Source organism: Geospiza fortis, unplaced genomic scaffold (genome assembly GCF_000277835.1).
Source record: "Geospiza fortis unplaced genomic scaffold, GeoFor_1.0 scaffold55, whole genome shotgun sequence".
NCBI classification, from domain to species: Eukaryota; Metazoa; Chordata; class Aves; order Passeriformes; family Thraupidae; genus Geospiza; species Geospiza fortis.
In genome coordinates, this window is record NW_005054308.1 from 6,136,081 (window position 1) to 6,151,630 (window position 15,550).

Sequence of the window (15,550 nt, forward strand, 5' to 3'; positions counted from 1 at the left end):
GGAGCCGGCCCGTCCCTGCCTGCCCGCCAGCCCCATCCGGCACAGCCAGCGTGGGATGGGCTTGGTGGTGCCCCGTGAGCCCTTGTCCGCAGCCCCCAGGTGTTATCCCGCGGTGTCACTGCAGCTCTGCTTCCCTGGGGGGGCACATCTGCTGCGGGTGGGCTGCATCGATTGGATGCCAAGCCCAGGCTCTCCCAGCCTCTAGATTTAGCTGGTGTCAATTAAAACCAGATTTTGGAGAGGAAAATTTAATTTTTAGTTCCAGCCCCCCAGTTCCTCACTGCCTTTTTTGTTTTGGGTTTTTTTTTTTTTACTTTTGCTTCCTTTTTAACTTTTGACTCCTTCTCAAAGAATTCTCCCAAATCTTTCTTTCACTAGAGACCAAAAAGAGCCAAAGTTATTTATTGCCATGTTAAGGGGACTGTTTACAGGTGCCTTCCCACCCTGCCCAGACCAAGAGGGACAGCCCCACCGTGTACCTGTCACTGTCCCCATACCCAAGTTCACCACATCCCATCCCCACTCTGATGGATGGAGGAACATACAGGAACCAACGGGTGCTGTGACAGCCAGGGCAGGTGGGGAACTGTAGGAGCTGAAGGAAATGGTAGAAGTTGCAGAGGGTTTGAAGGAGGTGCTGGCACAGAAGGTGATTCTGACAATGTCAGTGTCCCCACAGCTTGGGGCCAGCCCTGGAGAGGGGGCTGGGTTTGGGCTGCCAGGGCTCTGGCATATTCCCATTCATGGAGCCCATCATCCCTTCCCTTTCCCCAGGACACACTGCTGAAGCCATCCCTGATCCCTGGAGCACCTCCACACTGCAGCTGCCCCTCCTGGAGCACAGCCCCCCATTCCCAGGACACATCTCCCCCCTGGCTCCAGCAGCCACCACAGCCTGCCTTCACCACATCGCTGTATACCCAGTTCTGAAATAAACCTCCGTTATTCCACCCAGGCTGGCTCTGATCTGTCCCCCAGGTGGCCTGGGCACACATGGCACACGGCCACCTCCTGCTGCTGCCACATGTCCCCAGGGGTCAGCCCTGCTCCGTGCCAGGTGACATTGTCTGCATCCGGGTGGGTCAGCCCTGCTTCACGCCGGGTTGTGGCATCCTGGTCCCCAAGGGTCAGAGCCCTGCTCTGTGCCAGGATTATGGCATCCTCATCCCTGTGAGTCAGACCTGTTCCACGCTGGGGTGATGGCATCGCAGTCCCCAAGGGTCACAGCCCTGCTCCGCCCCCTTTCTCAGCCAGAAATAACTTCTGTCCCGTGGCTGGACCTTGGCATCTGGGCTGGAGCCCAGCACGGCTTGGGGCGAGCAGCAGGAGCCCAAGGGTGCCGGGAAGGGCCAGCAGAGGCCACCGGGTGCTGGTGGCTGCAGCTTGGCTTCAGCCTCATCCCCAGCACAGCAGGAGAAGCATCTTCAGTGCCCCAGAAGCATCTGGGGCATCCCCTGGCCAGGTAGGGAAGGTGAGGTCCCACGTGGGCCTCAGCAGGTGGGTGGGTGCACGGGTCTTGGCGATGTCCTTGGAAAAGGGGACAGCACCACTGTGGGGGTCAGGGTACAGTCTCCCTGGAGGGGGGCAGAGGGAAGAATGGGGTGCAGGTCCCTGGCTCATTGTGTGGATGATCAGTGCTGAGCTCAGAGCTGGCAGGGAGCTGTGCCAGGCACCCCAGCCCCACAGGAACCCCAGAACTGCAGGGCCCTCAGGGGAAGCTGCCCTGCATCAGCCCGAGCTGAGGGGTGCCAGATGCACCAAACAGGGTGGAACAGCACCTGGGGAGCTGAGTGTCCCAGCAACACAGGAGGTCTCTGCTGCAGGTGGGCAGCTCAGGGGGCTCGGACTGGAGCTGGTTTCCAGCCACCTCTCCACAATGGAGCAACCCAGCCGAGTGGTGCCATGGCCCTTCTTGCTGCTGGCTGGGCTCACCAGCTCCCTGCAGGTTCAGGGCTGCAGCTCCTGCACCCTGAGAGCCAGCAGCTGAAAATAGCTCTGCTAAGGCGGAGGTGCTGGGGGGGCAGTAGCCAGGGCCCCTCCTCGGCCAGCACCTGCTGCTCCGAGGGCACTTAGGGCACAAGGACAACAGCTCCCTGTGGGCAAAGACAGGGGCAAGGAGAGTTTCTGCCCTAAAGAAAGGCAGAGAGGAAGAAGGACAGGCAGGGGCTGAGGGGCAGCATGATTTGAACATTCCCTTTGTCTATTGAAGGGGACAGAGAGTGGTGCAAGGAGATGCTATGTGGTGAGCTGACCAGGAGAGATGTTCAGCTGAATCCTAGCACCTCTCTGGGGCATGCCTGGGGCTGACATGTTCCCATGCTTGGTGTCACTCCTGGAGTGCCTTTCTCTTCCAGCCAGACAGGATCCATCCTCCTCCCACAGAGCTGCCCAGGAGCACGGCAGCGAGTGATGGCCATCATGAGACCGGGCCCTGAAGATGGTAAGGGGGTGCAGGTGTGTCACCAGCCCCAGGACAGTGCTTCCCTCCCTGCCTAGGGGCCAGACCCAGCTCTGGTTGAGGCCACTTGCCCTATTTTTGCTGGAACAGCCCATGCACAGGGTGGGAGAGGCTGCTTGAACCTCTGGAGCTCCCTGGCAATTCCTCACACTGAGGAAATGCCAGTCAGCCACAAAACAGAGACCCAAACGAGGGGATGCACGGTCTGTGCTGCCTTGGGGGTGCCCAACCCTGCAGCGTCCTCAGCTGTAGCTGTGCTCTCCTCCAGCCTCCTCAGAGCCCCAGCTGGACCTGGGGAAGAAGATGAGCACAACACACGACCTGATGATTGAGGAGCTCTCCCTGCCCAACAACCGCGGCTCCCGGCTCTTCCAGCAGCGCCAGAAGCGGGTGCAGCGCTTTGTCTTTGAGCATCCCAGTGGCTCCAGGCAGGTGGGTCTGAGGACAGCCCTTCCCTGGCTCTGGCAGCCTTTCCAGGGAAGGAATTCCTGATTCCTGGCAGGGTCAGTGGTCTCTCTGCAGGGCAGCCATGGTTGGCTGACTGCTATGCAGAGGTGAAGGGAGAGGAGAGATGTCCTGGTGGGCTGGGCATGGAGATGGGCAAACATGGGGTTCAACATCCACCAAAGAGGAGGAGGATGGTGCTGATCCCCCTCTGCACCCACTCACTGTCTCCTGCAGCTCCCAGGGCAAGGGGCAGGTGGCTCCCACCACACTGGGAAAGGTGGTCCAGAAGGAACAGCAAATGAACAGATGGTGAGTAGATGGGGAAGCTCTGAGGTGCTTTCAACCACCCCGAGTCCCATATGGGGCAGGGGGAGTTCCCTCTGTGCCTCCTCCCCTCCACAGGCAGGCGAGAATGCTGGGGGCCAGGAGAATTATCACTCCGAGCTCCATGTAGCAGCATCACCCCAAGGTGGCCCCCCAGAAGTACCCAAGAAGTCAGAGAAGGTCTTGCACATGAGCAAAGTGCTGAACCCCAGTGCCCTGGCCCCAGGTAAGCCAATGCTTCCTGCACCTGAACCCAATCCTGCTGTGATCTCAGCAATAGAGATGGGGCTGGAGGCAGTGAGCTGCTGCTTGCTCAGAGGTCTGCCCAACCCTCCCCCAGAGATTTTACGTGTACAAATATGTATGTATATATACAGAAATATATATATATGTTATAGATACCCATTCCTGCCCCTGTAACAGGCTGTGGCCATGCAGAGACCGGGCTGTTCCAGCCCCCTGGCCGTGGCCGCAGCACCCACACTGTCTCTCCCCTGCACAGGGTACTCCAGCCCCCTCAAAGAGATCCCCCATGAGAAGTTCAATGCCACTGCCATCCCCAAGGGCTACCGGTCCCCGTGGCAGGAGCTCTTTGGTGACAGGGACAATGCTGTGTACAGCAAGAACCCGCCACCCATGAGACCCCCTGCGTGGGACTTCAGGAGCTTCAACAGGTAACAGGGGCTGACACCACCAGCCACAACAGCCCTTGGCCAAGCCCTTCAGCCTCGAGGAGCACCCACCATCCTGCCAGGGAAATGGAATTCATTCCATTCATGAATTCCATTCATTCCCTCTTTATAGCCCAGAGGGGCTCAGGATGCTCTTTTCCTACTCAGGAGCTCCTCTGTGGCTCCCTGCAAAGGTTCCTGCCTCCAGCAGCTCTCCCTCAGATCTCCTCTCAGCTGCACTACTGGGCTCACACAGCCTTAAGCAGCTTGATCTCACTGGGTAACCTCAGGGATGAAATTTGGGAGGACCAATTCTTACAAACATGGCCCTGCAGTAGGAATCACTCCTGTTCCCAGCTGGGCTCAGCTCTGGGCTGCATGAAGGAATGACACAGTGCCAAGTCTCTTTCCTAATTTCCTTAAGGTATTCCAGCAGCTGCTGGAAGCAGTGGGGGTATAAGGTTAATCTTCCCACAGAGTGCTAAGAGGTCACCAGATTCCTTCCAAACACCTGCTGGAGCCCAAAGCCTCCAGGCCAGGGGGTTTCTGGTGGCTCAGCCTGGCAAGCTCCCTGCCCTGTGGCTGCTTCTGGTGGAGCACAGCTGGCACCCCCTCACACCTCCACATTACACTGGGGTCAAGGGTGGGACCCCGGAGCAAAGGCTGCCAAGACAGAACTCCTTTCTGGAAAGGAGTTTAGTGGGGATCCAGGAGATGGAGATCTGCTGGTAGCAAAGCATTGGCAGCCCATGGCAGAATAAAGAGAATTGAAGTTTTAAGCTGAACATCATCCCAGGGAATCAACAAAAAGAGTCCTGGCTGTCCTCCTTCCTGAAAGCCGCTGTGATGAGGATGGAATTACATTGGCTTCGGTGGCCTGGCCAAAGTCACCTGCCAGTAGGCAAGTTCCCACTGCAGTTTCCCCCTGGGACACAGCACTGGTCTCACAGGCCATGTGCCAACAGCAGCAGCAGCTCCCCTGCACCCGCCCCAGGGCTGGATTTGAGGCATGCTGTGCTTTCAGCACTTGGCAGAAGGGGCTGTGGGGGACCACAACCCCTCCTTGTGGGAAAAGCCATCCTAAAGGGCAGAGATGAGCCTGGCCACCACCGTCCCTTTGCTGCTCTCCTCCCCCTCAGCCCTGGGGCTTTGCCATGTGGCTCTCCTTGAGGAGTTAGAGCCAAGGAGGCTGCAGGGGGAGAACAAGGAGCTGCTGCAGACACTTGGCTCTTTTCTTTCAACATTTAGCCATGTTTCTGCCTCAGGATTTATTTATGGACTGAAGCAAGGGCATGTTTCTGAATAATACTCTACCCTGTACCATTTCTCCCCTCTCACACACTGCCTTTCTATTTTAAGTCTTCAACTGTAATTTAATACAGATGGATGCTAATTTAACTCCAAGCCTCTTGCCACCTCCTCTAATTCTTCAGTGAGGCAGAAAGATTCAGAAAGCCAATCTGCTTTTAACTGGGCTTTTCACAATTTTCCAAGCTTTAAAATCACTTCTCAGTTCAAATACCAAGCCACAGAAAAACAAACTTTTTGGAACAAGCTGGCTATCGAAAAGCCAGTGGTCTTGCCTAAGGCTAGCTGAATCCCAGCACAGCTCTCATGGGTCACAGAGCAAGGGCAAGTCCACCATCTCAACAACTGTGTTAAAGCAGGCTGATTTATCCACAGTTTAAAATATTCAGACTGATGCAAAAACCTGGGCCACCTTGCTAAGATGTGCTGCCTTAAGAGAGAGTGAAAACCAAGCTTTGACAAAGACTCTCTTTTCCCAAAAGCAAGTTCCTAGAACTTGTCTCACTTGCCTTTCCCCCTCTTATTGCAAAACAGTGCCACGTTATTCATGTTCTAGCTGTTCTTCCCAAAGCAAACATTCCCAGTTTTGCCTCATTGATAACTCAGCCCCCATGTGCTGCTCCAAAACCAACATTCTTGGCTTTTTGGGGGCTGGCACACTCTTCCCCAGTCCCTTTCCACATTTCTCCAGAAAGAGATGACAGCTCTTGCCTCCACACTGCTCCTCCTGTTAGTCATTGTTCAGGAGGAGCAGTCCCAAAAGGCAGGATGGAGCCAGGGCCAATAGAGCTGCATGTGCTGGTGTGATCTTGAGCAGTGCTGTCAGCCCCAGCCCTCTGCAGGACACAGGAGCTGCAGATGAGGCACTCTCAAGACCAGGGGCTTGTCACTGCCACTGGTCTCTGAGTCTAAGCCCTTCCACGTGCAGAACACTTCCACCAACACCCAGGCATCAAACCCCACTCTTCAGGCTTGAGATGAGGTGGGCTCTGTACCAGAGAACCACCCCGCTGGGCTGGCAGGGCTCTAACAGTGTCCTGGGGAGGAAGAGGAGGGTTAGGCAATGCAACAGGCATTGCTACATTGTGCTGGGCTCAGTAAATCCAAACTTGTTTTTTCCAATACCTTCACAACATGGCCAGCCTCTCCTTGTGACTAATGTGCTTCTCCTTGTGCTGCAGGACTCCAGCTCCATTTGACAGGGCGTTGGTTGGTGAGCTGTTCTCCTTGCCCACCATAGAGCTGGATAACCTGAGCGTGCTGGAGGTGATTTCCCACAGGCCCAACTTCAACAGGGTGGCCCAAGGCTGGGTGCGGATCCTGCCAGAGAGCGAAGAGCTGTAGGACGCGCTCCCTTCCCCATGGCCACGGATGGTTCCCTCACTGGACTCGGACACACTCACAGGGGAGGGGAGGGGGGCAGGAATCCTTCATGGAAGCTCAGCTGGTGGGCTTGGGTCATCATCTTTGAGTGGGGGTTGAATGAGCTCGAGTGTGGGACCATTCTGAATTCCCCTTGCAGTCAGTGCCAAGCCAACCAGCCAAGTCCTCGCTGTTAATCCAACAGATCCCTGCAAGCTCCCGTACAAAACATCCCATACAGCCTGATCTCTTCCCTGCCTCATGGAAAACAGCAGCACCACCAGCTGCAACACACCAAAGCTGCCTCACTGCATCCTCACTGGCACACGAGACCCGCTCAGACAGCTGGTGCTTTTGCAGAGAAATTCCATCTTCAGGACAACTCTGCATCTGTCATTCCAGTCAGGACGCAGAGAGGAGGTGATAATGGAAGAGCAGTAATAAAACAAGTTACTTGAGGCACTGGCATGTTTAAAGCAGCTACCTTGAGCTTGGCTGGACAAGAACAAATGGAATGGGAATCTACTTGTTTACCAATACAGTACAGCCATGATAGAGGGGAGAGGAATGCTGGGAGTTGGAAACTTGTGCTCTGTTTTCCAGAAGCTACTTGCTAGCACTTGGCAGCTATTTCCCCCTTCCTACTGCTCTTTGCATGTCTCGCTTGAACATCTAATCCAGGCTCTTGGAGTGACTTATGACAGATTTGCTTCATGTAGTTGGTCAGTGATCGGGCCTGACCTGGACCTGCTGCCCTGCAGAACCACACCAGTGTGAGGATGTGCCGGGGTGTTCTGGTAACTTCCACACCAGTGGGAAGGAAAAGCAGCACAGCCGTGCCTCCAGAGCAGGCATAGGCTTCCCTGGGAACGTGAAAATCAGCAATGAGAATCCAACTACACCAACATTTCCAGCAGTGACACACAGTGGGACATGCAGCTAACAACAGCCTACAGTCACCATAATACCTGGGGAACCCCATTCACAAAAACCTCTGACTCAACACAGGCTTCCTTCAATTGCTTTTGTCAGGTTCTTAATGTTACCCTTTCTTATACTCCCAAAAGTACCAGAATAAAAGTTCCTTTTTCCACCACTGTGGTTAAATGGGGCAAGTAAATGTTGTGGTAAAAATGCAGTTAGCAGCTGCCTCATTTGTGAAGTTTGTAACGCTGTGCTGAGCAAACCCCACACAGGGATTCTGCTGCCACAACATAACATTCAGGTGGGAAGCTTTCATTATTCTTGTTTCCCACAGACGCAGGAGGGGGCAAGCAAACAGAAAGAAAAATGGTTTGTTCCTTAGAAACAATAAATCTATGATGCATAACTGCTGCTCTGTTCCAATTCCATTTCTCTCCTCTTTGTCCAACATAAGCAGAACCTAGGCACCCTGGGTTACTGGCTGGTTACTGGAAATAATAAATAAACTGGGATGATGTGAAGCCTCCTGCATGCCAAATCTGTCACAGCACTCACAGGTTCTGGCTACAGACACTCTGGACCAGAGCAGTGCAAATGCCACAGCCCTCTCCCATCCACCAGCACGTCCAACACACCCTAGGTGAGCTCTCCCCCGACAAAAGCAGAACTAATTACCCACACCCAAAGCCCAGTTCTTTCTCCAGAGAAAGCCAGCCTGAGGTGCCACAAGTGCTACACCTCCTCTGCTTTGTTTGGTTGCCTTTTCTTAATCAAGAAGTCAGGAAAAAGGAGGGAGTAAAATTCTGTATAGTGGTAAGTCCAAGCCATGGGTTTGGCAGGTCTGATGAACTCGTTCTTCAACTCTTATTCAGTCCTGGTTTAATACCTCATTAGAATAATACATCATCAGTTACTTGACAGAAAAGTCTCTGGTTGCATTTTTAAGTCCATAACATTCCAGCTGAGGGTATCAAAATGGCTTGAAAAGGGTTTGGTTTTGTTTTTCCAGAAGTTTATTTCAAAAGTGTGCCAATGGGATACACAGATAGCACTGTAATTCTGGTACCCCAGACCCACAGACCCCTGACAGCCCTTCTGTCTGTCCCCCACCCACCCCCCACACTAATAGAAAGACCTGGAACATATCAAGAACCCGATTATAAGTGGAGACACGGAGCTGAGCTTGCCCTGTGGCTGCAAGCAGGGAAATAAGGCATCTCTAGCTCACCCACAGCTCAACATATGGTGCTACCATGGTAACTAGAAAATAACATTTACTTCAAGGATGAGGGTGGCAGGACGTGCTAGGGGCTGCTGTGCTTTCCTGCGTGGGCACCCATCCTCTGGGGGTCCTGGGATGGGTAGTGGATGGGGCCTGGGGCTCTCATGAAGGGAGGTGGGGGCCCCATGGCGTGGAACATGTGTGGTCCAAAACCTGCAGAAACAAAAGTTGGCAGCTTCAGGCAAAGCAACAGAAAACCTGATGTGTGTGTACTGCTGCTTCAAAGGGCTGACACCACAGCTGGCTGACAGCTGTGCCTCACAAATGTGCACATCTGCCATCTCCCCAAACTCCTGCCCCTCTTTTTAGTACAACTAGGGCCAATCCCTGCCCAACACACATTCTTACAAATAAGCTGGTAGGGGGACTGGACAGGTGTCTCTAATATCCATCTAAATCCTTTCTACTCAACCACAGAGAAGAGCAAATACATCTGTGAGAGTCCAAAATTCCATTAAAAAGAAAAGAAGTATCTCTGGATAGATATATAGAGAGCCAAGGACATGCCAGCATTCAACCATCTGCAAAATTACCCTCTGAAGTTTGGGTTAATGTGGCATTTACACAGCCAGCAAAAGCACTGAGTAGGTCTCAGTACCAGTAACAGTGATCTCCAACATGCCTGGGAATTCGCAAGCAAATACCAACCACAACAGGCAGCTCAGTTTAATTAAACTGTGCTGACAGCTCAGTTTAGCTCATCCGTTTACACTGTGTGATCAGGGATGAGGAAAATCAGCTCAGGGCATGCATCATTAGTGCAGCATGGCCTAGCAAGGAGGAAGAGACTGTCTAACACTGAATTTCACACTCCCTCTTGAGGGGGAAGCACAGGTACCTGGAGGCGGCGGTGGAGCGATGCCAGGAGGAGGTGGCAGGGCAATGTTCACCACGGCTGAAGGGCCACTTGGAGGTAGATTGAAGTAATTTGCAGAAGCCTCCTCTTCTGCAGCTGGAGGAGGGGGGAGGGCTGCAGAAAAAGTACATATGGTTATGGAAAATCTCTCAGGCAAGACAAGCAGAGGTGTCTGTCTTCAGAGATGGAGCACAACCCACCCTTCCACAAGGGCAAACTGTGGCTACTATTTCATGTATGAACTGGAGTGAGAAGCTGAACTGCCCTGAAACCCCAGTCACCAAATTCCTTCATCTGAAACCAGCTTTGCTTTGTCCATCATACAACACTCACTGGACATTAAAAGCGTGGGTTGCAAGTATCTGTGACCTAAGAAAGTTGAATTCAGTTTTTCACTCATCATATAAAGAGCTCTCTTTTCATCAAGGATCTGCTCCTAGACAAAGCTCATCTCCCATCCAGCTGGATCTGCTGCAAACCTACAGTAACTGTTCTGGGCTCACCACAGCCTCTACCATCCTGAACTGTAACTGCTCCTGGAAGTTTAACAGCAGTCTCACTGGTGGAAGTGGGTCAGCATTAAGTGTTTCAGAGATGAATACAACTCCCTTACCTCCAGGAAGTCCTGGAACTGGCTCCAGCTTTATCCCTGATTCTGTAGTGCCTTCCTTGTCCTTTTCTTTACCTCTTGCTGCCTGGGACCTGAAAAACACAAAGAAGTTTGAGAACAAGGATGAGAAAAGCAGGATAGAAGATATTTACATCACAGCGGCTTCACATTATCTATTCCAGATCCATTTCTTCAGGCCAAAGATGAAAAACTCACAGAACATCAGACAGATGGCACCAAGTTTGCAAACAGTGTTTACAGGAGATGGACTAGGAGCAAAGCTACCAAAATTCATCCATAATCCTCAACCAAGAAATCCCCTATGCTACTTGTGTCATCTCCAAGCCAGATCCCATTGTAAAAATAAAACCAAAATGCAAGAGGACCCCAAGCATTTACCAAACAAGTATCAACTTATGCATAATACCCAATCCTGCTGGTCAAGACTCTAAACTGAGAGAAGAACTTACAAATCCTCAGGGCTTCCTGCCCCCACACTTACCTTCCCCATTTGACATTGAGCCTGCGGCCGTTGACGATGAGTTTGTTGAAGGATTTCTCAGCAGCCACCTCTGCAGCCTGCCTGGTGGCAAACTGGATGAAAGCACATTGCTGCCTCTGCACCACCGTGATCGTCCGGATCTCCCCAAACTGGTAGAAGTGATTTCTGTATGGGACAAAAAAAAAATTATTATGATACCCCACTCTCCCTAGTCACAGAGTATAGAGCAGGTGAGATAGGCATGCTCAGAAACCCTCTCTTCTCCATTTCCAGTTCAAACTAATCATTAGAAATCAATAATCAATCAGTTAATCATAATTAGCCCTCCATGCACTTATGGAGCAATTAAAGCTCTGCAGCAGCTTCTCTCAGCAGCTAGCTAGAGGATACAGGACCTCCTTGTAAAAAGTGTTACACAGTATCCCCAACAGCACAAAGGGATGACTCACCTTAAAAGAGATACATTTTAATCAAAGCATTTGAAATGCGCCTGCTTGTTCTCCAACAAGCTGGCACTCCTCTGCACTTGCCCACCAACCAGCTCCCCATTAAAAAACCTGAAATCCAGATTTATTTTTGTTCCTCACTTGAAGAGCCGTTATCAAGTGTCAAACAAAAAGGCAAGGGCAATACAAATTCACCAACACACCTGAGATCTGATTCAGTGATGGTATCTCCAAGCCCTCCAACATACAGTGTAGTAATAGTCTTGTCTTCAGGAGGGTCTAGACGAGGCATGGTTGATGCTCGTTTCAGAAGTTTGTCAGCCACAGGATCATTAATTCCATAGTAACGATCCTTGATGTTCTGGTCAGCCAGAGGATCATCTGGATCTGTAGGTTTCTCATGTCTAAGGTTCAGCAAACAAAGCACTTTATAACATCAGGGATGACTGAATGGATTAAAATTACTGTAGCTGCCAGTTTCCCTTCTCAAAGCCTCGGGTCAATTATATCCTTAACCCTGTCCACATAAACATGCCAAAATGGAACAAAGCCCTGAAGACTTCAGCTGCAGCCAGGACTGCGTCAAGTTCTGAATGAATGGGGCTTCTGACAGCTCAACACTCAGCACTACAAAACACAAGAGCTGGGTTTGAAACAGCCTCTTGTTCAAATACAAAGATCTCTGCTTGAGGGGACTGACGCCACAAACGGGAAAAATTGACTACACAAGAGAAGAGCTGCAGTCACTGCTTTGGCAAAGGACACGGCCAACTTCTCACAAACCAACTTGCCACCACAGAGATTTATTTGCTGGCACTGGATGCAAGTGTTGCCCTGACCCAAATCACTGTAGTGTCTCCTGTCCACTGCAGCATCTCCAAGGGAAGCTGCATCTGACTGTGGTGAAGAGATGGACTGTCCAAGCTGTGTCTGTACCTGTAGGGACACTCCTCTCCTCTCTTGCACTCTCCTTTTACCCAGAAGGAACAGATGTGAGGACGGTTGCGTTTGTAGTACGGAGTGGTTCGGGCCAGCTTCAGCAGCATGTCACTGGTAGAAGTAGCTTTTCCTAGTGCCCCAACTGGTCTGGTGCCATCAGAATTGGCTATCTAAAAGCAGGCAGAACACAAACAATTATGTGTATATCAGCACTGAACACAAATGCACAGAATCAGAGCAAGCAAGCGGTTTTCAGAGAAGCTAGGTCATTGCTGCCCATTGCTCCTCTCCCCCACACACAGGCACCCAAAAAGCATGATCATGCCTGGCTACACTCACCTCTCGCTCCATGTTCTGGGTGTAGTATTCTTTGTTGACATCAGATTTAGGCATTTCATCCTTAAGGGAGAGTCCTGCATCCCGGACTTGAATAGGCAAACCTAAAATGAAACAAAAAAACCCCAACCAATCAATATGAAGAATAAGCTGAAAGAGCAAAAACAGTGATTTCTGCAATCTGCAGTGACCAGAGGTAAATCATGTGCTGCTCAGGGAAACCACTCTGCCCTCAAACCTCTGAAGAGACAAGGCCTGTTCTTCTCAAAGACTGTCCAGTGCCAATTACATGCGCACATTAAAAGTGATTTCACCAGCTCCCATTTCAGAGGGCAGCTCCCTGTCCTGAATGAGGTTTCTGGGTACACACCATATTCCAGGTCGAGCAGGCAGGTCTGACAGACATTCTTCAGCTTGCTGCAGGTCTGGCACACTTCTGTCTTCTTGAAGCGCATCCGCACGCCGGGGCACCAGCGGAACACCGTGAAGGGCCTGGCACAAATCTGGGACACAAAGGAGGCACTTGGTTCACCCTGCACACAGCTACTGCTCTGCTTCTGGCATGGAAACACACTCCAAACTCATCCAGCCTCTCCAAACCATAAACACAACTTCTTTGTCCTAAAGCTAAGACTCAGAGCTCAGGTAAAACTTGTTTCTAATTGGGGTTTTACTTTGACAGGAATAAGTGTTAGGGAACCTGGGGGGTTTTTTTTGGTTGCTGTTTAATTTTTATTTATTGCATTTATTTCTTTATTTATTTAAATGCAGATCTACTCAAAGATAATAAATTCTCTTTGATTCCAGGTGATGTCAGTGTGGAGCTTCTAGAGATGAATTACAATGATGGGTACATCAGGCACCAGCACAGCAGCAACCTGGCAGAGGTTATGAGAGCTTTGGTGCAGAAGAGTGATGTTCCCTCTTATCTCATGGAATGATGCATTTGCTTCCTCTGCAGGTACACCTTGAGTTCATAATACAATCTCAGTATGTGCAGACTCCAAATTATACCTTTTCTCTTCCTCAGATGAAAACTGATAAAAGGGCAAAAATCTCCTTTAATTTTCCTCAGCCCAGGCAACACTGAGTGTTTCTTGCTCTTGGAAATAATTGTGGCTTATTTCTTGGACAGCCAACACAAATCACCAAATAGCACGAATAACATACACAGTAAAACCCAAACTCCAGGTATTTTGCACTTCTCAGTAAAAATAACAAACTCACACAAGAAAACATGGATCATTTAAAATCCTGCAATTACTTCACATATAGTACAACAGTATTTGCAAAACCTCATTCTGATAAACGTGAAAACTTGTTTAGACAAACTCAGGATTTGCTCAATAATTTTACTGTTTTAGAACCAACTGACTTTGTCTAACAAGCACAGTAGACTGACCTAAAATTTATGTAGTTACATAAACATTTTAAGTTAACCCAGATAAGCATTTTTCTGAAGCTGACAGGTTTTTAATCATTAAAATGGATTGTTCCTAGAGCTGCACCAATTTTGACATTCTTTCTTCAAAACACACAAACATACCTTGCATTCTTTTCCATATTTTTCTTTGGTCTGAAATATAAAAAAAAAAAAAAACAAAAAACATGAAATATCACCAATTCAATGTAAAACATGAAACATGCCATTGATATGATAACACAGTAGGTTTTTTCATATTTATGCTGCATTTAGACTCACCCATCCCTATGTATTTGGCTTATACCATGGAAAGTCAACAGGACAAAAAATATAAATCCTAAATACTCTCAATACACTTTTGGTTTAGAAACTTTCATTGAAAAGAGTACTTTAAGCCCCACCTCCTGTACTGATGAAAGGTGAGAATCAAAAGGAGCATTATCAGCTCTTTTTAAGGAAAGATGAGGTTACACTAAATAACCCATGGAAACAAACAGGTTTAGAAATATCCCCTATAGTAGCATTAGGGTTCTGTTTCATAAGAACAAACCAATCTCAGGAAATTTGTGGAACATGAATGCGAAGGAGATAATGTCAATGTAGGTCATGGGCAACCACGTCAGGCAGAGAAAAGCAACAGAACATGGACTGACTCACCCTGCACAGAGCAAACCCAGGAAAACAAACAGGAATTTAAACCACCTTCATAAGTCATCTTTAACTTAATTTTAGAGGTACACGTTTGTCACATTTTAGAAATTGCACTGATTAGAATTTGAGCAGCTCACAGCTCTCCATGTGGGAGCTTGCCAATACTAAAATTTCATTTTCTACCATTTCCTGCACTCCAGACACTGGACTGGGTCATCTTCTCTCCTCTGTGATTGATTCGTTCTTAAATCACACCCCTAACTGTGACATTACACACCAACAACAGCTGGAACCAGATCCTGTTGTGCAGAACCAGCTGTTCAGGAGAGTGTGTTCACTTCAGCACCTCCCCCTGTACCCAGTCCTATTTCAGTCCCCAAACCCACAGTTTTAGGGCCACCACAGAGAGAGGGAAGGGCTGCAGGGCCCAACAGGCACCTACCATCCGAATGTAGGGATTTTCTCCAAGACACGTCTGGCACAGGATAGGGAAGTCCTGAATCGAGCAAGAAGAAAATTGGGAATTTGTAACAAGCTCTGCCATCACAACAGCATTCAAGTCACACTCTGAAAAATGATCTAGTTTAACTCATCAGACAAATTAAAAAATGCAAGTGGATTCAGAGACACTGGGAGAGCTGCAAGCCATGACCCAGGCCCAAATTACTATAGAATCATAATCCGGTCGCTATTGGAGCTTGGAGTAAAACTTACAATAACCAAATAAAAATCGTATTCTTGAGATGTGAACCTGTCAGTGCCCGGACTGCAGCAGGCGACACCGCCCCCGTTATCCCTCAGCAGCGATTGTCTGTACTGGGCCTACTCTGGGGAGGCTTCAGCTGGAAGGGACGCGGCCAGGGGCACAGGCAGGGCCCAGCTCAGCCCCGCAGCTGCTCCAGCCCCTCACGGCGGCGCGGGGGAAGGAGCGGAGGCAAGCTCGCTCCCTTTGGGCCGCAGGGAGAGCCGGGGAACCGCGGCACAGCCCTCCGGGGCGGCTCAGCCGCAGCT

The 15,550-nt window shown here is 50.2% G+C and overlaps 3 protein-coding genes across 3 annotated transcripts in view; 2 read left to right on the plus strand and 1 right to left on the minus strand.

Annotated features, from left to right (window-relative positions):
- The window catches only part of SYNPO (synaptopodin), a 21,563-nt gene extending 20,608 nt beyond the window's left edge, over positions 1 to 955 (plus strand). The window contains 1 exon segment of the mRNA XM_031055198.1: positions 448 to 955. Coding sequence (XP_030911058.1) covers positions 448 to 528 — 81 coding nt within the window. The 3' untranslated portion in view covers positions 529 to 955.
- Positions 956 to 976: 21 nt separating this feature from the next.
- On the plus strand, positions 977 to 6,552 carry MYOZ3 (myozenin 3). The gene is made up of 7 exons (XM_005418735.3): positions 977 to 1,462; positions 2,355 to 2,440; positions 2,727 to 2,890; positions 3,140 to 3,214; positions 3,308 to 3,455; positions 3,732 to 3,903; positions 6,390 to 6,552. The coding sequence occupies exons 1-7, from the start codon at positions 1,200 to 1,202 to the stop codon at positions 6,550 to 6,552; spliced, it is 1,071 nt and encodes a 356-aa protein (XP_005418792.3). The 5' UTR covers positions 977 to 1,199.
- A 1,932-nt stretch (positions 6,553 to 8,484) lies between these two features.
- Positions 8,485 to 15,030, minus strand: RBM22 (RNA binding motif protein 22). Its single transcript, XM_005418736.1, has 10 exons — positions 14,982 to 15,030; positions 14,012 to 14,041; positions 12,836 to 12,968; positions 12,469 to 12,569; positions 12,127 to 12,299; positions 11,394 to 11,594; positions 10,745 to 10,909; positions 10,246 to 10,334; positions 9,615 to 9,746; positions 8,485 to 8,929 (listed from the first exon to the last, which is right to left on the minus strand). Exons 1-10 carry the CDS (start codon positions 14,982 to 14,984, stop codon positions 8,799 to 8,801), a joined length of 1,158 nt encoding a protein of 385 aa, XP_005418793.1. The 5' UTR covers positions 14,985 to 15,030; the 3' UTR covers positions 8,485 to 8,798.
- Positions 15,031 to 15,550: the final 520 nt, after the last annotated feature.